The 24,570-nt window shown below is 61.3% G+C and overlaps 6 protein-coding genes across 6 annotated transcripts; all 6 read right to left on the bottom strand.

Annotated features, from left to right (window-relative positions):
- Window positions 1-156: 156 nt before the first annotated feature.
- On the bottom strand, window positions 157-954 carry LMXM_33_1120 (conserved hypothetical protein; the record flags this gene model as incomplete). The annotated part of the gene is made up of 1 exon (XM_003878651.1): window positions 157-954. One exon carries the CDS (start codon window positions 952-954, stop codon window positions 157-159), a length of 798 nt encoding a protein of 265 aa, XP_003878700.1.
- Window positions 955-2,082: 1,128 nt separating this feature from the next.
- LMXM_33_1130 (conserved hypothetical protein) lies at window positions 2,083-9,186 on the bottom strand (the record flags this gene model as incomplete). The annotated part of the gene is made up of 1 exon (XM_003878652.1): window positions 2,083-9,186. The coding sequence occupies one exon, from the start codon at window positions 9,184-9,186 to the stop codon at window positions 2,083-2,085; it is 7,104 nt and encodes a 2,367-aa protein (XP_003878701.1).
- Window positions 9,187-10,240: 1,054 nt separating this feature from the next.
- On the bottom strand, window positions 10,241-11,722 carry LMXM_33_1140 (conserved hypothetical protein; the record flags this gene model as incomplete). Its single annotated transcript, XM_003878653.1, has 1 exon — window positions 10,241-11,722. One exon carries the CDS (start codon window positions 11,720-11,722, stop codon window positions 10,241-10,243), a length of 1,482 nt encoding a protein of 493 aa, XP_003878702.1.
- A 744-nt stretch (window positions 11,723-12,466) lies between these two features.
- LMXM_33_1150 (conserved hypothetical protein) lies at window positions 12,467-13,606 on the bottom strand (the record flags this gene model as incomplete). Its single annotated transcript, XM_003878654.1, has 1 exon — window positions 12,467-13,606. One exon carries the CDS (start codon window positions 13,604-13,606, stop codon window positions 12,467-12,469), a length of 1,140 nt encoding a protein of 379 aa, XP_003878703.1.
- A 1,488-nt stretch (window positions 13,607-15,094) lies between these two features.
- LMXM_33_1155 (conserved hypothetical protein) lies at window positions 15,095-15,709 on the bottom strand (the record flags this gene model as incomplete). The annotated part of the gene is made up of 1 exon (XM_003878655.1): window positions 15,095-15,709. One exon carries the CDS (start codon window positions 15,707-15,709, stop codon window positions 15,095-15,097), a length of 615 nt encoding a protein of 204 aa, XP_003878704.1.
- A 1,393-nt stretch (window positions 15,710-17,102) lies between these two features.
- Window positions 17,103-18,455, bottom strand: LMXM_33_1160 (conserved hypothetical protein; the record flags this gene model as incomplete). Its single annotated transcript, XM_003878656.1, has 1 exon — window positions 17,103-18,455. One exon carries the CDS (start codon window positions 18,453-18,455, stop codon window positions 17,103-17,105), a length of 1,353 nt encoding a protein of 450 aa, XP_003878705.1.
- Window positions 18,456-24,570: the final 6,115 nt, after the last annotated feature.

Genomic DNA, 24,570 nt, shown 5'->3' on the forward strand with positions numbered 1-24,570 from the left:
GATAACGCACGTCTGTGACTGGAGGACGACGGACAGGAGTGCATCACGTATCACCACACCTCGCCATCAACTATGTCTATACAGTACCTACCCAGCACACCGTCCTTCTCTAGTCAAGCAATGCGCCACATCCTCAACCGGGGAGCGTGGCAGCGGCTATGCCGGAACGCGGCCAAACTTTTGGCGGTACTGATTGAGCTTCTCATCCTTCACACGCACCAGCTCCTCCAGCTTCACAATCTTCTCTGAGAGAATGGCAACCGTCTCGCGCAGCTCTTGTATCGTGTAGTCCTTCTCGCGCAGAACCTGCGTCAGGCTCGCCACCTCACTCACCGACGGCGGCGTCGGCTGCCGCTGTGCCTGTGTTTGCAGCGGAGGTGCCTGCGGCCCTCCTGAGGAGGAACCCCGAGATGATGCGACCCGGCCAGCCGGCGCAGCGGGCGATGAGGGCCGCCCGCTTCCACAGTGAGCGGTGAGGGCAGAGGCTCCGCCATCCCTCGCGTGGCCGCCTTCTCGAGGCTGTGGCTGCGACGGCGACGGGTCCACATAATGCGCATTCTCGTGCGCCTGAATCTCCCCCATCATCAGCATCTCATCCCGTCTCGCCTTGATCTGCGCAACTTTCACGCGCAGCGCACGCAGGAAGCGCTCGATGGCGCCGGGCACGGCTGCTACGATGTCTTCCACCTCCTCTGGAGGAACCTCGAAGTACAGCTTGCGCAGAACCTTAGCATTCAGCGTGTTCCAGTTGTCCAGCTTCTTTGCATGCGACATCGCCGGGACGTAGTTGTGGAGATCGACTAACTTTGGGAAGAAGAACTTAAGTATCTCTGCCACGGAGCAGCCATCTGCAAAATCGCGGGCGATGTTGCGCTTCTGCCGCGAGATAGGAATCTCGTCCACCCACGTGTAGAGCTCATGGAGGTCCTCCTCCGTGAAGGGGACGGACGCCATGGTGAGAGGATTGAAACGCCAGAGGTATTACCGGGTCGTGGCCGTGGTCGTGGTGATGGTGGTGGTTGGTAGCAGTGTGTCGTGCTTGCGTGCGTTAAAGGAGTGCCCTTGATCTTGCTGACGAAATCAAGAGACCAAAATACAGATAAATGCCAATGATCCGCGTGATCGTCGAGTCGTTTGCTCGTCCCCTTTCTGAAGTACCGACTTCACACCTGTAGGGGTGCTGGCAGATTCGAAGGGGCAAAGGCCGCGAGGCACGGGGTGAGAAAGACCTATAGGAAATGTCAAGGCAGTGTGAACGTGACACGAGGTCAAAGATGGCACGACATCGGGCGTCTCCTCACATGGAGGCCTTTGCAGGACTGCGCGTGAACGCGGGTCACGTCAGAGAGCGGCGTCGTTCCCTTTTATCCCTTCTCCACTCTCCGTCGTGCTGCTGTTGCTACCAGGGTACATCAGTACGTCCCTCTCTGTGCGCGCGCATCGACTGGATCACGTGAGTCATTCTGTAGCTTGTATGTCTAAGTGCTGAGTGAGAGGGGGGGGGGGTGGAAGGTGTGGAAGGGGGGGGGTCGCGCGTACGGTGGCATTCCTCGTCCTGGGCGAAAATACAGGGGACCTCCCCCACCCCTCTCTCTAACTCACCGTACGTGTCGGGAGAGGAGGGGAGGGGAGGGGGAGGGGGCACAAGCGGGTCCAAAATCAACGAAGAGGAAGCCGGAAGAAAAGGAAAAAAAGGGAGGAGGCGATTCTAGCCCAGCCCTCCCCTCCCCGCGCGCAGCAACAGCAACGAGAGAAACAGCGAAGAAATACGCAGCTGCGCGACCCAATGCATACGCACGTACAAATCTATCGAAAGTGGGCGGCGCTTCTAATTCGTGCGACGCGGTCAGATGAGCGGGAGGATCGCGCAAGAGAAAAAAAAGCGGCGCGAGGGGAGCGTGGTGGAGGAGTGCGCACAACGATGCTGGACTACCATGGCTCTGGTGATGGTGCATCTCGAACCAAAGGAGTGGATAAACACACTGATGCACAGCCCTTCACAGGTACATCGGACAGGCAGGCACAGGTCAGGCAGCATAGTCAATACTTGCACCGTCTCCTCCGCCGCAGCGCCAAGCCGCCTCACACCGAGTTCCTGTACTGCTGCAGTGCGCTGATGATTTCTCTTACCCCTTGCACAAAGTCCTCCGCCGTCTGTGCGTCCGTTACGGTGTGCTCTGTCAGGATGGGAAGCGCACCGGAACGCGGGATGGCAGCAAACACCGTGTTTGTCTGCGCCGATGACGGTGATGTTGAGGCTTGGGGTGGCGAGGGTGGCGGTGCCTGCATGCCTCGTCTTTGGTACTGACGAGCGCGGCTGAGGTCGCTGGCGTTGTCAGGCACACACTCCTCATCCCCGTCGCCCGGCGGAGTGGATACGAGAAGGTCGTCCGCGTTGACGTGCTTCTTCGTCGCAGCGGCACGGCTCCGTTCGTAGTTGTTGGATAGCCAGGGACGCGCCGTCAGCGCGGGGTCGGAGGCGGCTGACCGACTGTGAGGACGCTCAAAGGCCGAGGTGGTGCGGTACTGCACACCGCCGCCGAGCTCGTCGGCGTCGACTTGGTCATGGTCGTTGAAGTACTGCCGCATTGGCGCGTCGTCGATATCCTCACACTCACCCGTCTGCCGACGTCGGCTTGTGTAGGTGCCGGAGGCCGGTTGTTCTGAGCCAGGGTAGCCTCCCTCAGCACCACTCCCGCGACCACGCTTCCCTGCCGTAGTGGTGCCAGTGTTACTACTGCGTTGTCGCTGGGCAAGTGGCCCGGAGAGATGAGCGTGCGTGTGCGGAGATGACGACGACCTGCTAGCGGCGTCGCGCTCTGCGTCTCGGACATAGTCAGTCCAGCGGGTCGAGGGGCAGCTTGGGTTGCTGTAGCTGCGATGCCACAAAGAGGGATCCTCGCCGGTGGTAGCAGGGCGTGACGCGGGTCTGTAGGCTGGGGGAAAAGTGTCTGTCCATCCCGATGCTGCCGATGCTGCGTAGGGGCGTTGGCTGCGCAGTGGCGAGGTGTGAGAGCGCCAACGATAGCGTTCGTACGGGGTTTCCGAGTCTGCTCCGGTGTGGGCTGCGACGCGATGAGGTACACAAGGCACCTCCGCGTCCTCTCCCTGAGCGCCGCTGTAGATGCTGGCGTCCCTGAAGTAGGGGCGCGTCGATGCGAAGGCGGCGCCGTCGTCGCGGGGACTGTAGTCAGAGGCACCGCGGCGGTAGCGGGAGGCTGCGTCCGAAAGCGGTGCTGCGGCGCTGGCCGCGGCCTCCTCACCATACAAGGCGCGCGAACGCTGGTGCGGGGGCGGGGGCGGCAGAGGCCCCGGCTTTGGCGGAGAGGTTGAACGGTGGTATTCTTTTTCCTTCTTCCTGTCAGCGCCGTCACTGAGCCGCAGCCCTGTGGCGGCCGCAGGCGACTTGCTGCGCCGCTTGGCCGACCTCTTCGATGACCTCTTTCGCTTCTTCTCCTTTGAGCTTCGATTGCGATGGCGGTGGTGCTCGTCCTTCGCCGCAGCCGCCTTTCTTGCTGTCTTGTCCTTCTTGCGCGTGCTTCGCCGTGACGCGTCAACGGCTAAAGAGGGAGGCTGCTTTGTGAGCACTGCCGCCTCGCGCAGCAGCAGCAGGCGAGACAGCTGGAACTCCATCGATGTCGTGAGATTGCTGTCCACGTCGCTGTCCTTGTCCATTTCAGCGGCGGTGACGTCACAAGTGTGACCCGACAGCGAGCGCGTGCAGCTGCGGCTGTAACGACCACGACGCCCATGTCCATGCTTCCGCTTCTTATGCTTCTCGTCGCCGTCGTGCTTTGTCTTCTGGTGTTTTTTCGACGTTTTCCGTCTCTTGCTGCGCGGCGACTGCGATGCTTCCGAGGAAAATGGCGAGGGCGAGTGACGGCTGAGGTGTTTGCGAGGCTCGTCTCGCTGATGATGACCGTGGCGCTTTTCCGCTGCTTTCTCCACCGAGCGCGACGCGCGTGGCTCCGCGGCAGCCTCAACGATGGAGAAGAGAGGCGGTGGCGGTGGCGTCAGCGGCGGTGCAGAGCGGGTACCCACACCGTTGGTAGCGGTGACGACAGCTGAGTTGGTCGCCGTCCCGTTCCCTCCTGCAGAACGAGATCGGCTGCTGCTGCTGCTGCTCCTCGTATGGCCACCCTTTCGGGCCTTGTGCTTCGCTTCGCCAAGTGTGGGAGGCGCGGAGAGAGACTCCGTCGACAGAGGCTGTGGAGAAACCCCCGCCACGCCAGTGACGTTGCCAGCCATGTTGATCGTTTCAGCGCTGCTGCTGCTGCTGCTGCTCTTGCGTGGTGAGTCGACTGCCACTGCCGACGGAGTTTCCCCATCAATGAGGTCTGTGAGCTGGTCGCCTTTGCTGTTGGCGCGACGCTCCGGCGAGGCACGGCGACTGTGTTTGCTTGCCGATGTAGAACGTTCTTCTACGCCGTCTCTGCTCATGGAGGCTGCATAGCTCTTCGAAAAATTGCCTGCTGGCGTTTCAGATTTTCCCGGCACGGACTTGTTTTCCGAGGGTGCTGAGAACGGGGAAGACCTCTTTGCCTGCTGCTGGTCAGACTCCCGCTGCGCCGCCGATCGTGGGCTGCCGCTGCGTTGCCGCACGTCGCGCTCGATTTCCGAGAAAGACTGCGGTCCAGATCGTGGCAGGAGGGCGTGCGCGGAGTGCGATACATTGGCAATGGCAGCTGAGGCGACAGAACGCCCGTAAAACTCGTCGACCGCGAGACCTTGGTGTGCCTGTGCTGGACTGGCTCGTCGCTGCCACTCGGAGGTAGCCTCAGTACCAACAGCAGCTGCCGTTGCCGCTGCACCAGCCTCGGCCGACGCAATCAGAAAGTTCTCCATCGCACTCCGCTTCGCCTTGCTCGAGCGCTCACGCAGCGTGGACTGCCAGTCGTGAGATAACTGTGACACGTTGTCGACAGTTAGCGGCGGAACAAAGAGCGGGACACGGGCGGTGGCATCCATCATTGCAGGTGCTGCGGTGCCGAGGTCCTGGGTGACCGAGGTAGAGCTGGTCGCGGCTACGTGCGCTGGCGGCGGGGCAGCGGCCGCTGCCCTTGATGCCCCGACATCGCCGCCAAAGACCGCAGCCTCACCTCCTCCTACAGCAGTGCCGTTGCCACTGCCGCTGAGAATACGCGAGTTGGAGTCGGTGAAGAGCTTTGCGGCCGCTGCCAGTGGCGCCGCCCGCTTTACATACGATGCCGGCGACTCCGTACCGGAGGCGTCCTCGACGAGCGGCGAGTACGCTGCGCGCTCTTCGACAGCTAACATCATCTCTTCGTTGAACACGGCCTCCCCAGCTGTATCGTACGCTGATGCGAGTGAGGAGAGCGCTACACCAGCGGCGACTGTGGGCACGGACGTGTCAACGGGTTTGCCGGTGTGAGCTGAGTCGCGCGTGCCTCCAATCGGCTCAATGGCGGCAGGCCGCTGCACTGGCGTCGCCGCCAAGAGAGGCATCCCACTGCGAGCGCTACCAAGAGCAAGGTTGGCTCCTGTCGCCCGATCCGTTTGCGTGCCACTGCTGACCTGCAGCATCAGGGGACGCGAACGACGCCCACCACTCGCGCTATCGGTGATTCGGCCTATCGTACGCTCATCCTCGTCATCGGAGGCGGACCACGAACCGTTGGTGTGCTGGGCTGCGTCGATGTTGCTGTGCGAGTGATGGGTGTGCGGCCTTTGCGGCAGCGCACCAAGTTCCGCTCGCAGCACTAGCCGCGGAAGCAGCGGCATTGACATCGGTGTGATGCCAATGCGCTCCTGCAAAAATGATGGAGCGAGCGCCGTCACATCCTTCGCCATGTCCGCGGCGGCGTAGAACTCGTCGTTCTGCGTCGCACAATACGGTGCGCCAGGCATCAATGCGCCTGAAAGAGAATGTCCGCGGTGCTCACCTGTGCCGCGCGCTATGCTCTCCCGACTGTGTCTCCGCCGCGACTTGTGGCGATGCCCACCGTCGGACCTACGCGCCGACTTCTCGTTGGAGTGACGTGAGCCGCCGCGGGCAGATCGACGCTGGGGCGGCAATGTCACGCCTATGCTCGCCGCGGCCACGTGAGACCTTTGCCTGCGACCACTGCTCCTTCTCAGCGCAGCATCACCAGTGTGCAATACGGACTCCTCGCCAGCGCTGCCGCTGAGGCGACGTGGCCGTGCACAATCGTTGGAGGCATTGTTTTGCGAGTCCGGTGAGCGTGTGCGACTTCTTTGAGACCGCCCCGCCTTCGACGTCGTCGATGGTGAGACAGACGCGCGCGGGCTGACACTTCGAGATGACAGCACTGACAGCGCATGCCGGAACCGCCTACGGTCTTCCACGCTGATCTCGTTTTCACCGGCGTGGTCGTCGTCTCCGTCGCGCCTCTGCGAAATTTCACGCGACCTCTGGTCTTGACGTTCAGATACGCGGCTGGGGCAATGGGAAGACACGGAGGCACTCCCGCCTCGCTCCACTTTGTTGATCAGCTTCTCCAGAGCCGGAGCTGTTGCCGCGGCACAGGTGCCGGAGCTGCGCGTGCGTCGCTGCTGCGGTGACCCTTGAAGCGAGGCGTTCGCCTTCAGTAGAGCTGCAGCTCCCTCCTCGAAGGGCAGCAGCGACATCTGTACCACAGGATCGTTCTCTGACGGCGCTGAGCCATTCTTCTTTCGGCGCACGACGACAACGAGCTTCTTGCGAAGCACTCTGTGTCTGTCGGGAGTGTTGGGTGCCAGCGTCGAAGAGGATCTTGGGGAAATAGGGGGCGGTGAACAGCTGCCAGTGCGGGAGTTTGGCGTCGGCTCGTCCCAGAAAAGCTCATCGGCCGGCACGCCACCACTAGAGAGGAGCGAAGAGGACGCAACAGACGCTGCCAAGGCTGCCGCACCGGGTGTAAGGGCGTGAGTTGTATCATCATCGTTGCCATCGCCGCTGTGCTGGGGCTGAAGCTGCCGCACGTCAGAAGGAAGCCGCAGTATCGCCCCAGCAGTGGACTGGTTGGATAGCGTGTCACGTCGCGATTTGATCTCCGGCGAGTCGTGGCGCATCATTATGTCCCGCAAGCTCACTGTCTCGAAGGTGGCTGGCTGCTGCTGCGCCGCAGTTCTAGACCCTGGGCTCCTGCGGGGCGCGTGAAGCCTCGAGTGCCGCCGGTGCGGCTGCGGCTTTCCGGCGTAGGGGCTGTCCCTCATTCCACCGGCGCTCGGTGAGTGCCGCCTTACATGCGACGGCGACTCTTGCCGCGCGAGTTCGTGGCGGTGACGACGCTCGAGCAAGAGCGGATCCACGTACACCTGCAGCTCTTCCGCAACCACGGCTTTTTCGACCTTCCTATCCTTGGATCGCCTCCGTGGTGCGGCTGCCGTCGGAGCTGATAGAGCTGGCGGTACCACTTCATGCTGCTGCTGGTGGTTCTTCGGTGCCCGTCTCGCTTCCTGCACGGCCGCCGCGGACACGGAGCTAGACAAGTCGTCTGCCACGCTCTGGCCGGAGCTGTGGTCTGTAATGGTCGAGGGAGAGTAGCTCGCTTCTCTGCGTGGATGGGCGGCAGCGGCGCCCGCGTGGGTGTACGGACCTCGCCCTTCCACACCCAGCCGCATGCTGCGACCGCGGTTGTGCGGTGCCGGTAAGACTGCCCCAGCCTCTGCTCCTCTGGAAGAGTGTCTATGATGGTGATCGTGGCCGCTGCTGCTGCGGATCGGCCCGTTTGTGTCGTCTCGCTGTGTCAGCGACGGAGGTGACAGCGGCGTCAAAGACCTTTCTGGACTGCTTTCGCTGCTAGTGCCATCGCGATCCTTGTTCGCGCTTGTGCTACGTGGATGCGGCGGGGGGTGACCGGTCGGCGATGATGAGGTCGGCTGGTAGCTCGACCTTCGGTGCTCCTCTTGATGCGCCTTCAGGGGTGAAGCGTAGCGTACTGACAAGGAGTCGTCGCTGCCAGTGCAGTTCGAATCCGTGTCGCTGCTGCAGCGGCTACTGCTGCTGCCCATGTCGGCCTCTGGGTCGACTCCCTCACGCCGGGATCGACGCGCTCGCTGCGTCTTGCTCACCTCTGTTGGGGGCTCATCTTGGTATGCCTCTGACGGCCAGCGCTGTCGCGGAGGCAGGCGACGCACGACCACGGCGCCGTGGCTGCCACCGCTTGCTTCACTGCGATTATGCGGCTGGGTCAGCACGTCTTCATCGCGTCCGTTGGTCGCCATCGAAGGGCTTTGCGGACGACGCTGATCGGCGCCTAGTTTGGAACTTTTCAAGAGATGCTGCTCGTCAGGAGCGCAGTGCTGCGGCGCCACGTCAAGCGTAATCACGTCCCCCTCTTCCTCCGGCGGGGGAGGCGCGGAGGGGGCTGTCACCGCAGTCGATAATGGAGCCCCGGCCGAAATCGTGTATCCACTTCCGCTGTCGCGCGGCGGGGAGTGAGTCGGGGAGCGGCTGGACAGACGCGGACGCTCGGGTGAAAGTGACGGGGAGGCCCGCTTTTGCCGTTGCTGCGGCGCTGGCACCGGGCTCGACGCCTGGTTGCTGTCACCCCTGCCATGTTCATGGCTGTGCACCTTCTGAGAGTGCCGCGGTGGGGTCGAGGTGGAAGACATCGCCAGCGTTATGTCATAGCGCAGCGACGGCTCCCCTGACTCGTAGTCGTCACTGTCGTCTCCGCTTTCTTCATCGCCATCGCGACGACAGCGGTCCTCGTCCGGGCGGGGTGGCGAGACTCCCACGAAGCTAATTCGGCGGCTGTTCGACCGCGGTGTCTTGCCGCCTCCGGCGCCTGATTGTCTCAAGATAGACCGTGGTGTGTCGGTGGCGATGGAGCTGCAGGCGCTCACTGGGCTGGCTGGTGCGGCGATGGCGCTCATCACGGGTATCGGCGGTACAGCGATCCTGGCTAAGCCGGTTCCCGGCATCATTACGGGATAGCGGTGCTGCGGGTGTGTTGTGCCGCTGCCGCTACCGCTGCCCTGACAGGCCTGCACGCTCTCTTCACCTGCGTAGTCCATATCAATATCTTCTTCCACGATGTTGTACAGGTGTTCCCGCGGCACGGCTGCGGAGGTTTCCGGCGAACTCTGCCGCAGTGACTTCCCGCTCAGTACCTCATCCCTCATGCTCGACTTCCACACATCCGCAGGAGCGCTAGAAGATGAAGGCGCTGAGGCGAGCTTCGACGAGGGTGTTGGTTGCTGCGACAGTCCCGTTCCCATGCCAGGTGCACCACCACCAGAGAGGTTGCTTGAGGTATGCGAGGCGAGTGGGACACCGTCGTCGTCATATCCCACGTCGATGTGCGGTCGATTCATCCGGTCTGACAAGCGGGCTACATTCGCTGAATCAACGTTCGGCAAAAGGGCAGGTGAGTGTGTGCTAGAGGTCGGTTCAGTGGACGAGTTGCACGTAGGGGCAGACCTGTGGCCGCCTAAGCGCGGTAACCGTGGGGGGCTAACGTTCATGAGTGCCAGCGCGTGCCGCTTTCCTCGTGGTTACTTCCTCCCCTCCCCTGTGGTGAGTAAAAGGCAGGGTGTGAGAGCGGGAGAAAGATAATCGAAAGCCGATAGCCGCTGACGCGCAACTGGGGCGCTGTGAGATATAGAAAGAACGCTACAAGAGCGGTAGGAAGCGCAAGGGGAGAATGCCAAGCAACGAAAGTGGAGATGAGTGCGTGCTGCGGGCGACCACCCCAGTCGTGGGCGTGGGTGGATTATTAGGAAGGGAGGAGTAGGGGGTGGGGTGCTTGTGTATGCGCGTGTGTGTGTTCAGAAGTGAAGGGAGGGGGTGGAGGGGCGCGCGGCAGGCAGAGGCGGACGACTCGGTTCGGGAAGATACATGCGAAGCCTACACGCGCAAACGACTACGCAAACAATCGTTGCAGAAACGAAAGTGGAGAAAGAGAGTAAGGTAGGTGGAGGAAGGGGGTGGGCTGACGCGCGAAGGCGTGTAAAGGCACATCAACGCCGACACGATTCGTGTACACGGCGGGTTGGCGATGACCGCTCGACTACCGCGCTCTCGTTGTGCTCCCAGCTTCATTATGGACGCAGAAGAAAGGAAAACATATGTTTATATCGTTGTTTCATTGGGAGTGTAGTAGTAAAGGGTTGTGAGATGCTCTCGCTGTACGGTCGGGTGGGGAGGGGGAGGGAGACGAGCTCAGATGCGCGGAGGTTTCTTGTCGGCGCACAGACGCACATACATCACGCGCGCAATTATGAGGAAGGCCCAGCTCTACTGTCTCCCCCCTCTCTCTCGGCCTGCTCGAGCTTATTCACAAGCGATGCGACCGCTTTCCACGTAGGCGCCAATCTCTTGCAGAGCGTTCAGGACAGAGAGGTTGGATCGCAGCAGTGCCAGATGATTGCGCTCCGCCGGCGACACATACAGCCGCGCCATGCGCAGCACCTGCTGCACCGTCGTCGGCACCATCAGGTCAGTGCGAATAGCTGCACGCATGAAGTCAGAGATGACCTCTCGTGGGGTGACGGCGGCCTGCCACATGTCAGGCACCGTGTATCGCAGGAACACCGCGTCTGGGCTTGACCGGTCGGGTGCCCACAAGAATGACACTGGCCGCACTGGTGAGAAAACATCGGAAAAGACACCGGGCGCTGCTGTCTCCGCCGGCGGCGACACGGGATCACACGTTCGAGGTGGCCGTCTCCAGCAGCTCGTCGCAAAGCTCATCTCCGCTTCCATCGCAGCTCTCGATGCGCCACAGTAGAACATTGCGGGGTTGTCGAGCAGCCCGTTCGCGGACATCAGCCCACCGCAACCGGTGCGTAGAGCCGCCTCCATCGCCGTGCTCACGTCCGTCACACCGCCGTTCAGCACCACTGGCACGGAGAGATTCTCGCGAATGAGCTTGACGGCCTCAAACTGCACTGCAGCACTAGGGTGGCAGGTGGGGGTACGGCCGTGCACCGTCAACCAAGACACACCGGCAGCTTCGCACTGCCGCGCAAAGTCGACGCTGCGGCGCAGGTCATCTTTTATCCGCATCTTCACCACACACGGCAGAAATGGCGGCGCGGCGCTGGTGCAGCTGCTGTGCTCACCGCCGTTGCCGACGATCGTCGGGGCCGTGCTGCCGTCTGGCATGGCGTTGCGAATGGAGCGCACAATGTCCGCCACCCGCTCTGGTTGGTCGAGCAGTGCAGCCCCGATTCCTTCCTTCATTGCCCACCGCTGCGGGCACCCGCAGTTGAGGTCGATGCCGTCGCAGTATGGGCGAAGTAGCAACGCAGCTTGTGCGGCGGCAGGCCCGCTCTTGGCGGCGAGCTGCACGACAAGTCGATCCTCGCCTTCGTACCGCGCAAACTCGGCGTGCCGCGCATGCGGCGACTTGACGAAGCTCTCCGCGATGAGCATGTGAGTGTAGCTGACGCGCGTCCCCCACGCTCGGCATACTTGGCGAAACGCCGGCCTGCTACACCGCACCATGGGAGCTTGAATTAGGCAGAGAGAGCAGTAGAGCTGCCGCCAGTCGTGCGATGCGTTGCTGTGAAGGGAGTCGACGCAGCGTTGGTGGCACTCGCCTTCCTCCTCAGCCGATGTGGCGTGCAGCTCTGCAGGGGTATGGTGAGACTCGCACGATATGGTTGCGTCATGCTCGCGAGAAAGGCTCACCAGCGCAGCCGCAACTGCTCGGTCGGCCTCCGCGATGAGCGCTGGCAAACACACGCTGCGAGGCAGGTGATGAGGGTCTTGCGCCCATGCGCGCTCGTACGGTGCCCAGTGGCTGCTCATGGTCTGTCCAGTGGTGGTCAGGCGAAAGCGAAGGAATCGAATTCGGAGTGCAGAGAGAGGCATGTGTGTGCGTGTCGAGAGAGAGCGCGGAAAGCGAGAAAACGGGAAGTTCACGGAGACGAACCCATACACACATATATATATATATATGTATAGGTACACAGAGAGAGGGGCACGCTGAGTCCCCGTACACACACCACCTCCCCCCACGCGGAAGCGACACCAACGTGGAGAGCCCCACATGCCAGAGAGACTAAGGGGGGGGGGGCGCAAAAAAAAAAAGAGGTGGCGCCATCGCCTAAGCATCCGTGCGTGCCTACGCGCAGGGTGGAAGACGGAGAGGCGGACAACGCCTCGCTTGTTGTTGTCACGCAAAACGAAAAAATAAAAAACCAAGCTGTGAGTGCGACTCGAGGGAGGGAGGGAGGAAGGGAGGGGGGGGCGGTGAGCGTGCCGCGTTGTGCAACTCCTCTGTTTTCTGTTTTATATATGCCTGATAGCGGATGCTGAGCCCGTGAACGCAGACGGATTCATGGCGAAGAGATTCGCACCGGTCAAGGTGAACAGCATCCCTCAGACACACATGCATGCACTCACGCACGCACCAGCAGATATTCGCACGAGAACAAAGCACCTATCAAGTAAGACCCCTCACTGTGTGACGTCCGCGGCACGCAACGCCAAAGTCACTGCGGCTTCTCTCCAACATGAAATCGGACAGGCAACATGAGAAGAAATACATCGTTATGTGAAGCGGTGCTTCTCCTGCACATGCGCGTCAAACACCAGCTCGCCGGAGGTGAAGTCCGTAAATGTCTCCATGCTCGTTGTCTGGTAGCTCGACTTTAATATGAACTCTAGCACATGGTGTACCTGTGCAGGGTCGTTTACGAGAGTCAGTTCCGCAGGGACGCTCCGCGCCCCACCCTCTCCGCGGTGGTCGTGGCGATTGGCCTCAGTGCCATCCGCGGCAGCACTGCCGGCGGCACCCGTCGCCAATGAATTCTGCGTGCGCGGCCGAATCATGCGCTCACTTGAGGTTCGGATGATGGGGAACCGCCACTCCGCCAGCGGCCGCTCGTGAGTCATACGCCACCGCGTCACCTCCTTCGACAATAAACGCACAGAGAGCACCATACCGACTTCATCGCGGCCCGCAGTCCATACATCGCCACAGTCACTGTTGCAGCCGGCCCCGCTGCGGGCCCATGTTGTGGCAGTGGCGTCCGACGTGGGACTGCCCACGCCAGAGACAAACCGCAACGGGGACATAGGGGAGGCCGGCGAAGGCAGTGTCTGCCGCAGATCAACCGACTGCAGAAGAGCCTGCGGCAGCTGTTGTGGCGCCGGAAGGCCAGCTGTGTTACTGCTGCGCGCTAGCCTTTCAGCTGTGCTCTCTCCTCGCGAGCCCGCCACAGCGGTACCGCCTTCCGTGACGTCACTGTTGATGAGCACCGTCGCGCTGGTCAACGTGCTCTGCCCTGCTATCAGTGCCTGGCTGGAGAACGACAGCGAGCTGGAAAGGGGGAGCCGAGCCAGCCGCTGCTCGTGCTCCGACACGAGAGCCTCGATCTCTTCCATCACGCGGTTGTAGGCGATGGTGATCGTGGGATTGTGCGTCTCGCGGACGGTGATGTGCACGCCTCCGAGCTTGTGCAAGACCTGCGTCACCGGCACGACGAACGGCTGCTCATGCTGCCGTTGAAGCGCCGCCAGCTCAGCTGCTTCGGCGAGCGTCAGCGACCGCGCGGAGGTCTCCGGGGAGGCGTCGAAGGACCTAGGAAACGCCGCTGCTGTCGCACCCGTCGGTAGTCGGAAAGAGGTATCTTGCTGCTGCGACTGGTTTTGCATTGTTGCGGGGTATCGGCCCCAAAAGCTCGACATCACAGACACTGCGGAGGTTAAGAGCGTGGTGGCCGACGGCGCCGCCGCACCAGTGCTCACCGCAGCGCCAGAGCCGCGTGGCGCCGCGTGGTCGCGCAGCGTTGGGGGGCGCGGCCCGACGGGAGATTGGAACTCAATAGAGTAGAGAATGGCGTACAGGAGGGCGGACAAGGCTGAGGGGGTGACGCGGATGGGCCTCGGCGGTGCATCGGGGACACTCGACGACGCTATCGAAGAGGCGGACGCCGCCGATGGCATGTAGCTGAAGACTTGGTAGTTCATACTGCCAACGCGCCTGTTTTGTATGCTTGCGGAAGCAGCACGATGCGGAGGCCTCGTCAGGGGCACACGGTGAAGAGTGCCACGGGACAATAAAAACAAAGCGAGCAGAGATGGCGAGTGGGGAGTGCCGGGCGCCGCACGGCGGCCCAGCTGTAACGAAGCGCAGAGCACGCGAAATAGAAGGTGAAAGCACGAGCGTGTGTATGCGCTGGCACAGATAACCAACTCACCACGAGGAGCCAGCGTGAGAGAAAACGGGAGGGGTGTAGTGGTGGTGGTGGTGGGGAGGGCAGAGAATCTATCGAGAGGGGGTAGAGGGAAAGGAGGAAGACACGTAGGCGCAGGTGCGCAAAGACAAGCACATAAAGCAGACGTACACACGAAGAGCAGCAAACAGAGGTTTATGGGTGGGAGAAAGGAAGAGAAGCAGGGAAGGGGGGTAGCAAATCACTGGATGGAAAGATAGGTAGGCAGAAATTAGCTGCTGCGTGTTGGTGTACGCATATGCGTGCGTGTGTGGGTGTGTAAAGAGTGGGAAGATTTGGCAGAGGTGCGGGACGCACACCCGCACACGCGATGCCAAGCGCGACGAGTTCAGACGATTAGCGAAAGGACGAAGAACAGGAAGGGATGGTACAGACATAGAGGTGCGGCCGAGAGGCCAGCGAGCGAACTCGGGCAAGGGAGTGTAGAGAGGTTTGGGGGGGGGGAGAGGGGGCCGTGCAACTCCCACGCATCCCTCGAGCGCGAGTATCGCACTCAGTGACTCCCCTCCCCCCTCCACACACACACACACACACGCCGCCAGCGTACTCGCGCATTCAGTTCGTGAGCTCGGCCGCCTGTGCTGGAGCATCTCCGCATGATTGGGATGCACTTGGACATGATCGTCCCGTCGGTGGATATTCCGTTTTGCATTGGCTTTTGTGTGTTCTACGAGCGGAACGCCTCGTGGTGCCAAACACACCTCTTTTCCTCCTCCCCCTTCTCCTCCATGGCAGCCCCGGCAACGTTTCCCTGCTTGCGCATGCTGGCATGGCGGCGACCAGGGGACGAAGGGAGCGGCGGTGTATGCGGGTACACGGGCGCGGCGAGCTAAAGGGGGACGGCTTTCTGTGCAGCTTCAACGGAGGCAGAGAAAACGCATGCGCATGCGCACGCGGACGAGAGACGCCTCGCCGCCGATGCAACGAGAGAATTCGCGCGTCACTCCCGAGACACCTTCTCCAGCACGGCTGTCAGCTCCGCACGGGTGCCAGGAAACACGATCAGCACCGTCTTCTCTCGCGACGTGCCGCCACGCACGAGACTGACTTCGACGCGACCAGGAAATGCCGCCGCGGAGGGCGGGGTGCTTGACCCATCCGGCCGCTGTGAGCCACCAGCACCTCTGTGCGGCATCGACGACGAGGCAGAGCTGGTCGTTGCCACGTTTCTCGACTTTCCTTGTTTTCCGGATTTCTTGCCTCCCCCGCTCCTGCTAGTGGCGGAGTGGGCCGCAGTTGCACTGGCCGCTGCATCCGCCGCTAGCACCGTCGCATAGGAAGTGTCTTTCACGTACTCAGCATGATCTGCCGTCATCGCAAGAAAGCCGCGCTCGATCAACTCGCCGAGGTAGCGGAGGAGCTCCGCGTTCGCTTGCCCGTCCACCGGTGGGGCCGCAATGCGCAGGTCGGCCTCTGTTAGCGTTGGCGTCACGGGTGCGGCAAACGCCGATGCACGGGCGCTGGGCTTGGCGTGGACGGTGAGCAGATACGCTCCTGGCTGCACCTGGACTAGGCAAGGGAACATGCGGTGCAGGCAAACCCGCGTGACATGCATTCCCACGCACAGAGAACACAGGAGATAGGAGGAACGAAGGTGTGCGCCAGTGCCATTCGACTTTCTGATGATGCACCCCGCACCCCACAGCACAAGGACGCGGGGTGCCACAGAGCGAGAGAGTTGATGGACAGAATAGGATAGTGCAAGGAAAGGGCAATCGTGCCATACAGAGAGAGAGCTGGACAGGCATCTGCGTGCTCGGTGATCAGGGTAGAGAGTCGCAGGCAGCAAATTCGCTGAGCGTCGATACCCCATGCCACTTGTCCTGCACGCGTGCCGCTTCATCCTGCGCCTTTCGGGCTTTCACCGACTAACTTGCTTCAAGGACAGCTGACGCGAGCCCGCATGTGCTTTCACCTGCGCTACCAGGCGCAGCGTGAGTGGTCGGCTCACGTTTGGGTGGTTTCCTTCCTCCCTGCTACCATTGCAGTGCAGGCGCAGTCGTGAGCGGAAACAACAACACAAACGAAGGCGCCAACGGGGACCACTCGACCGTCGAGGAGGGCACTCATCATCGCGAAAGAGGTGACCACGAGAGGTCAGGGCCGCTGGGGAGTGGGACGGGAGTAGCAAACTTGAACATCGGAGGAACACTCGAGGATGCACAAGGAGTTGGGTGGGACGGGTGAGGCGCCTCAACCACAAAAGGGAAGAGTGATGCCGCACTCGTCGAGATGCCGCGCTCTTTCGCGCCCCCCCAACCCCTTCGTAGGGCAGCACTAACAGGCCTCTGCACCCATGATTTTCGAAGTAAGTACACACACGCACACGTGCGATAGGCAATCCACCTGCGCTTTGCTTCGACATCCACTCTTGGTAGCCCACCCCCCGCCTGTCCACGCTAAGAGAGCAAGCTCCACGCGGCCGCCAACAAAGAAAATGCAAGGCAGAAAAAGGATGCGGAGCACTAGAAATGTGACTCACCCCCGCCCCCCACACGCAGAGCCAAAGGCACTTCCTCCTCACGAGGCAGCGCCGCAGGAAGCAGCTTTTCCAGATGTCATCGCCGCTGCTACCGCGCGCACAAAGCGAACCTACGAAGATGATACCAGTTTCACAGCGTAAGCCATTTCCTGCCAATCTATCCGCCGCCATCGAGAGTTGGCCTCGCTGATGACCCGGTCGCAGCCGCAACAACGTGTCATGCAGGCGTCGCCTGCGGTCTCTTTGTCCTTTGAGCGGCACACAATACGCCGATCCATGGCAATTCGCCCACCCCCTACTAGACGCGTGTGCCTCTGCGTGTGTGTGTACGCCCGAAACCGAGAGACACAGAAAGGGGAGGTGATGGGGGTGATGATCTTGCGATCACACGCACACCCTCCTCCACTCTTTTACCCTGGACTCGTATCATCCCCTGTTGTTCGTCTCGCTATCCTCCTCGGTCGATTCACTTTTCATGAAGAGATGAGTAGAGGTCGATCGACTTGCGTCCCATGTGATCGTGTCGCAGCGGAATCAGGCCATCGTCGCTTTCCCGCCCCTCCTGGAAGTTGTACTGAGGCACCGGGTAAGCTGTCTTGCCCTCCTGCGGAACCCGCTGCCACTTCGGGTAGGGGATAGAGCTGTACACCATGTCCATGTCGTTTGCCTCCTCCAGCAGCGCCGGTTTCTCTGGCTCCAGCACTTGAGCTTCCTCCTCCGCGGTCGCTGGGCGCTCATCAAAGACGGCGCGCACGCCGAAGGGGAAGTCCTTCTCGTAGGCGAAGCGCCGCACATACTTGGAGGTGCGGTCCTCTGGCGTAGTCTCTGGGTGGAACATGTCGCCTGGCAGCAGCACTGTAGCCACCTTCTCCTGGCCATGATGGTACAGCACAGGTTGCACCTTGCGTGGCACGTCGCGGTTTGTCTTCTTGGTCAAAGCTGCAAAGGTTGGGAACTCGTTGTGCAGTTCTGAGAGCGCAATCACGTTGGGCGTGGGCATGTTCATGATGCCGGCGTTGAAGCGTGCGAGCGCCTCCATCGGCGACACCCACACAAGCTTTTCGCCGACGGTGGAGAGTGTGTACTGAACATCCGGAATCTTCTCCAGCGTCACGAGGTAGCTCAAGTTCGCGAAACGGAAGGTTTCGGTAGTGGGGGTCACTATCGTGCGAAACGGCATCAGCTGAGAGAGCGTCGATTCCATAGGCAGCTCAAGTACATCCATCAGCTGCCGCATCGCCTTGGGGTACTGGTTGCAGATCAGGAACCACCGCCGCGGTCCAGGAGGGCCCTCGACCTCTGCCACCACACCGCCCTCCTTTGGGATCAGCAAGAGGTTTGTCTGCACAAAGAGCGCGCGCATGGCTGCTAGGCGATGGTGCAGGTCGGCCCACTGTGTCGTCACACCGCGCCGTCGCAGCACCTTGTTCCAGTCCTCCGACGTGTCCTCCAGGGACACAGGAAAGGACGGCAGCACAAACTGATCCTTCACGTACTGCCCCTTCGACTCACGGTACATCATTAGGACCTTGTAGTCGTTGTCCTCGCCAGCCGCGACCTTGGCGGGGTCAATGTGCTTGTTGTGACCGACAAGGATCGTCGTGGCGGCGCGGCGCGCCGGGATCGGCTCTCCTAGCTTCGGCTTCTCACCGTACTCACGGTCGGCAAACGGGACCGGAGTGGACCAGTAGTCCTTGAACTGCTCTTTGTACGGGCTCTGTTGAACGTCCAGCAGCAGGTTTCGAATACCAGGTTTCGCGCGGAAGTCGGGGCTCTCACCCGAGACGTTCAGCAGCAGCCGGAGTAGCGTCCTGCGCATGACTGCGATGACGCGCTACGCGCGGGAGCGGGAGATGCCGGAGGGCGCAGGGAGGAGGAAGAGGGGGGAGGAGGGCGAGGGAAGGAGAAAATGGTCAGGGAGATGCGCACGCTCGCACGCACGCGCTCCCGTACGTGAAGAGGCGGGCAAAAAAAAAAGAGGAGACACAAGAAAAGGAAAGACGACCAAAGCCACAGCGGACGCCCTCTCTACGAACGAACTCAGAATGGGGACGCGCCCGCCTAGTCTCAGCGCGTTCTCTGTGAAGTGCCGGTGTGCCGCGTGTACGTGGGTGCCTGTGTGAGCCGAGGACGTGATGCCAAAGAGCGGTGAGGGAGTGGTAAAGATGCCAAGCAGATGACCCCAACACCAGCCACCTTCCTACTTCTCTATGGCCTCTACACACACCACAAGCACGCGCACGCCAATTGGCAATGGCGGATGGCCACAGGTCTTGCTATCAGCGGACTACTTCTGGACACGAAACGAACGATATGAGGAAGGGTGTGTGCGCCTCAAGGCGACAGAGTGAGGGGGCACGTTGAGTTTTCGTCTCCGTCGATTCCGGCGGGTGGTGGTGGTGGTGGGGAGACGTACGCACAGACACAGGCAGACGGGCAGATAGGCAGGTATGTGATGGACACGGCGATACGCATGCATGATCTTCGCTTTTTTTGTTTTCTTGAATGACATCGGTGGAGGCTGTGAGGATGCACCACACGTGCGTGCCTGCTTGCGTGGCCACGGCGCGCACTTCTCTTGTCTGTGCGCTACGGCTCTTTCAAGAGGAGTGGGGAGGGGTATGGGGTGGGGGGGGGGAGGGGGAGGACAGCAGGGGTGGCGCGCTGACGGACAGAAGAAGAGGGAGCAAGAGAGGAGTGGCAAGCACGACACGGGAGAGACGGAGAGCAGACAGCTCGAAAAAGAACAAAGGATGAGCGCGGCAAAAATCATCATGGCGACGACACCATCACAGGTCAGCTCAGCGCTGCCGCTTCCCATGCAGCAGGTGCCAGGGTACACGTGAAAGGCCTCAAGGCAACAAGAGAGTATGATGCAGCCGCAGAAGATAGGCACCAACACGAGAACTGTGCACCTGCACGTTCTTCTGCGTGCCGGGCTTTCAGCCACGTCCTCTGTGAGAACAACAGGATGCCATACACATGCGGTCAGGGGGAGGTGTTAGCGTGCGTGTGTGTGTGTGCGTGTGCAGCGCATAAGCGGCAACCCTGCACCAGCCGCTACCTCCGTTCCTTTCTTCGTGGTTTGGTGACGTACGGTTATGTGCGTCACTTGCATGCGTCGTGACGGGCGAGTCAAGGAGCGACAGGCAAGACGCGACTCGACAACGGGTTACCGTGTTGAAACAGAAAAAAAACAAAGGAAACAGTGGAGGACAAAGACGCGGTGAGCGGTGTTGGAGGAGACAGCCAAGAGAACCCGAACATGTATCCTGGAGCCCACACCCACACCCGCACCCACAAACAGAAACACAGACAGAGTCGATTGGCATCTCCGGAGCGCCAAAACAGCCGTTCTAACACGAAAAAAGAAGCTGAAAAAAGGGGGAGGGGAGGGATGAGGCTGAGCGGCTGCCGCATGAGAGTTGCTTCCCTTGGAAAGGCTCCCTTGCGTCGTGTACCCAGGGAGGGGAGAGATGGCGCACCCACGCACACGCGCGCAAATTTTTCTCTGGCAAAGCGCTGTCACCCCACCCACCCCTCACGTATGTCTTGACGCAAATCGTGCGCGTCTCCATCGCTTCTCGTGTGCTTGCCTCCCCCACTCTTCTCTTTCCCGTTTTTTTTTTCGCTTCGCCGAAGCACCCTTCACCTCCTCCTGGTCGGCATGCCTTTACTGGTGCGCTGTGCTTCCTTCGACGAAACATGTGGCCTCTTCGCCTTTCTTTCGTTGTTGTTCCCGGCAGCGCCATCCCACCCTTCTCCGCTTACTAGAGAGCACGAATACGAAACAAGACAACAACTGGACTTTCCTACACACACACACACACGAACGCACGCACACACGCGCGGACGGGCACCGCACAACTGACAGCCCCGAGAGGGAGGAGCGCTCGGCTTCCGTGAAGCTTCGCCGTGTAGCCGTCCCCCCTTTTGATGTCTCGGTCGTGCTCAGTGTCACGCAGTGTGGGAGCTGTGCTGTGCCTCTGCATCGCCGCCCCCCTCACCCATCTACGCCAGCTTTAGTAGTCGCGATCGAAGCGCGAGCGCGAGATGGCGGAGCGGCGGTCGCGGTTGCGGTTACGCTCGTTCCGCTCCGCCCCAGAGATGCGGCGGCGGCGTGGGGCCGCCTTGACGCCGCGGCGGTCATTGTTGTCACGGTCGCGACCGCGTCCAAAGCCACCATTGCCGTTGTCACCACCAAGGGCTCCACGGCGGCGGCGGCCCTCGGGGTTGGCAAGACGACGGCGGCTGGCGCCAAAGCTGCCACTGCCGGTGCTCACTGCGTTGCCACCGCGACGGCGTCCGCCGTCGGTGCGGAAGCGGCGGCGTCCGCTCTCGGGCTTGTTACCTCCAGGGCGGTTGGCGCTGCCGCGAGAGCGACTGCCACTGGTGTTGCTGTTGTTATTCCGCTGACGCTGGCTGCTGCTGCCTTGGCGGTTGACAGTCTTCTTGTCGTTGTTTCCACCAGACTGGTTGCCGCGGTGACGGCGGCGGAGCTCCTTGTCGATTTTCTGCTCCTTGATAATCTCGGAAAGCGGGCGGTCAGCGATCTCCATGGTGACTGCGAGTGGAGGCCGAGGAAAAGGCTGCGTGATATGAAAAGTGAGGGACCAGTGGCAGACCCCAGGAGAGGCGGCGGTGTGCAGTGCTCCGGTGTCGGGGGAGGGAGGGAGGGAGAGGGAGAGGGGGGGGGGTAGGAGATCTATAAGTATCACAAGGCGAGTAGAACAGAATGCAAAGTGAACGCCAGATGGACACCAACGAAAACGCGCACCTGACACAGAGACAGTGCGTTGTCCAAGACAAATACGGACTAAGACAGAGAGAAAAGGAGGGTGACGTACAACCGGTAGAGCACCGCGGTGCGAGGAGGCTGACGGGGGGGGGAACACGGCAGGAGAGCGAGGGAGAAGAGAGGTAGAGGCGGGGGTGGGGGTGGGGAGAGAGATGGCGCAGAAGCTTGATCCATGCAGAGAAAACAGACAAGAACCTCTGCCACTCCGTGCGATGGTGAGCGTGTTTGTGGATGCATGTTTGCATGTTGTACACAGCAGCGGTAACGATCGTGTCGTCGCGTGCAAAACCAGGGAGGGAGGGAGGGAGGGAGATAAAAGGGAGGGGTTGGATCAGTGTGCAGGCAGTGGCAACAGTGGAGAGTCGAACCACGGTAGCGAAAGAGGCCTGGCACGTCTACGTAGAAGCAGCCGAGATTCGACGATGGCGTCGCGATGGTGCAGAAAGGTGCTCGAGGACGCGTTCGGCAGGACAGCGGCGATCGTTGTAGCTGGGGCAAGGAGGTTGCAAAGGTATTGAGGGGTGAGGGAGTCGCAGACTCGATATTGCCTCTCCATCTCTCCTCGTCTCTTGCTTCATATTCGACGCTGAAGTCGGTCCTTGACAGAAAAGTCGCTCAGGGTGGTTGTCTGCCAAGCTCGAAACGGCGCGGACGCCGTTTCCCACGCTTGCATCTCTTCCCTGCTCTCCCCTCGCCTCACTCACACAATTCACACGTTTCGCATTCAGCTCCAGCACTGCCAAGGCCCCTGCGAGACGTGGCGACTGTGCACGCGAGCGAGGGAGAGAAGCGGATACAGAGAACGACAGTGAAGGCCTATGCAAACGTGTAATAAACGGCGGAGGAGAAGCATCAACCCCTCCCGCCTCCTAAAAGCGTCAGGAGACACGGGAGCACACCCCTGATCGAGAGGGGAAGCAAGTGCGCCAACAGCGAGCGAGCTCCCCTCCTCCCCTCACCCCTCCCTCCCAAAAATAAAAAGAGAAATGGACGCCAGAAGCCAAAGAAAAGCGTTGAAAAAAAACGAAAAAAAAGGGATACAGACGCACCAAAACCACCACCACCTGATGCGCGGTGTTCACATGATTCCGCTGCTTGCGTCTTTCATGCCAATACCAATAATATGGTGTTCAGGCACCCTAAACCCTCTCTCTCACCTACGTTTCACATGTAGGTGGGTGCAGGTGCGCACGCGCGTAGCCACAACAGCACAGACACATACTGAGCGACGCAAATTCGAAAACAGCAACAAAAAAAAAGGATGTACTCCGAAGCCGCTCAGAGAGGAAACAAAAGAGGCGCGCGGTGGCGGACCATGCTGAGGGAGGGGGGAGGGATACGTTCGAGCCGCACGGACACGACGCCCATCACATGGATGGCACACGCGTGTGCACGGTCGCAGGTCGCTCCGACGCAACACCAGTCCCGGACATGGCCGCCGACATCGGCAGCCATACATGGCCCTGACCACCCCTACGTCGTAGGCGCTTGACCCTGTCACCACCAGAGGTGGCTGGGCATCTAGCAGGGGCTAGCGGGGGCTTGGCTTCCCCACGCACAGAAAGCGGGGGCGTACGGGATCCTGTGATACCACGCACTGAGAGGTGTGCCCCCCCCCCAACACCACTGGTAAGAGATAAAATTTCATATTTGCCGATAGCACCTGCATTCCACCACGCACAGGCCAACCGATGCGCGCGTGCAGCAGCAGTGCGCCCCTACCCCCTGTGGCATGGCGGCCACATCCGCGTGGTCGAAGACGAGTCGTCCTGCTGCTGCACCGGCTCATACAGCAAGCGGACTCTGTGAGACCCTGCAGTGTCTGCTTGCGTGCTGTGCTTCTCTCCCCTCCGTCCGCGTCAGGCCACTGCATGCCGTCACATACGGCGTGGCGACCCGCCACCCCACTCCAGCGGTGGACTCCGCATGACCGGATGGCGTAATTCGTGCTCCTCTGGTGATGCTTCCGGCACCTGCGCTTCACGAGTCCACCCGGCCGGCTGCAGCGGATACGGCATGCTTCGCACACACGCTGTGGGGTCGGCTCGTGTGGGTCAATCTTCACGCCCCGCCCCTCTGCATGCCATGCTCGGGTGCGATACGGCATGCCAGCTGTGCATAACAGGCGCTCGCGCTTTTGTCGAGTGGGGGGGGGGGCGTGTGTCAGGACGGCGTTGTTGCCTGGAGGGGGTTCGGGATGGTGCTCTGCCGCTTCCGGCGATGCCACGGGGCGCGGGGTGCGTGCCTGGAGGGCTTGCCCGCGTGATGCCGCGACAGTCCGGCCGCTGCTGTGAGTGCGGGGCGGTGCCTCGGATACGCATGCGCGTGCGCACACGCGGAGAGCTCACAGCCTGCCGTTCTGTGGGGGCACCGAGGGTATGGTGGTGGGGCAGCGGCAGACAACCGACGGGGGCAGCCCGTGCCGCGCGTGTGAGACGTGGGCGACGAGGTCCCGGCGTGCGATGGGGTGCGCTTTGACGGGTGGGTGCGGAGGCTCTGGTGGGGGGTGCACCGCAGCGCGAGCGCAGCAGCGGGCAGCACGCCACGTGCACCCCATGCTGCTACTACGAGTCCCCCGCCGTTGCAGGAATGCGAGGTGCGGACGGGTGCCCGTGCGGGAGAAAGCGAGCATGGTTTCCTGTCGTTTTGCAAGCTCAGCAGCCGTGCTGTTGGGGTGTGGGACGGCGTCCCTTCCAATAATGTGAGGACGGTGTAGGGGCGCCACTGGGTGTCTAATCGAGAACTTCCCGTGCAACGAGGGGAGGGGCCCCACACCTATATGTATGTCCTGTTTCTATACCACGAAGACGCGACCGCCGCGCTGCTCTCCTGGTGCTGCACCGGAATGCGCAATACCCAGGAGAGTAGGTGTCTTACAGGCCCTGTTTAAGTGAAATGTGTGGTGGGCGAGGTGGAGAAGACGAACGCAATACCATAGAACATGTGCCCCCGCCCCCCACCACACGTGCAGACCCCTGCAGGCACTCGATAGGGAGCACATCATCATCGTTGCCACGTGGTCACAACGGCCAGGAACAAAAAAGCCTGTAGCGATCGTGTGGCCCCTCTTCTTTCCCTCTCTGCTGCGATCTATTGGTACAGAGGCAAACCAAGGACAGATGGGGCTGCCCTCGCC

This window comes from Leishmania mexicana, chromosome 33 (genome assembly GCF_000234665.1).
Source record: "Leishmania mexicana MHOM/GT/2001/U1103 complete genome, chromosome 33".
Classification (NCBI taxonomy): domain Eukaryota; phylum Euglenozoa; class Kinetoplastea; order Trypanosomatida; family Trypanosomatidae; genus Leishmania; species Leishmania mexicana.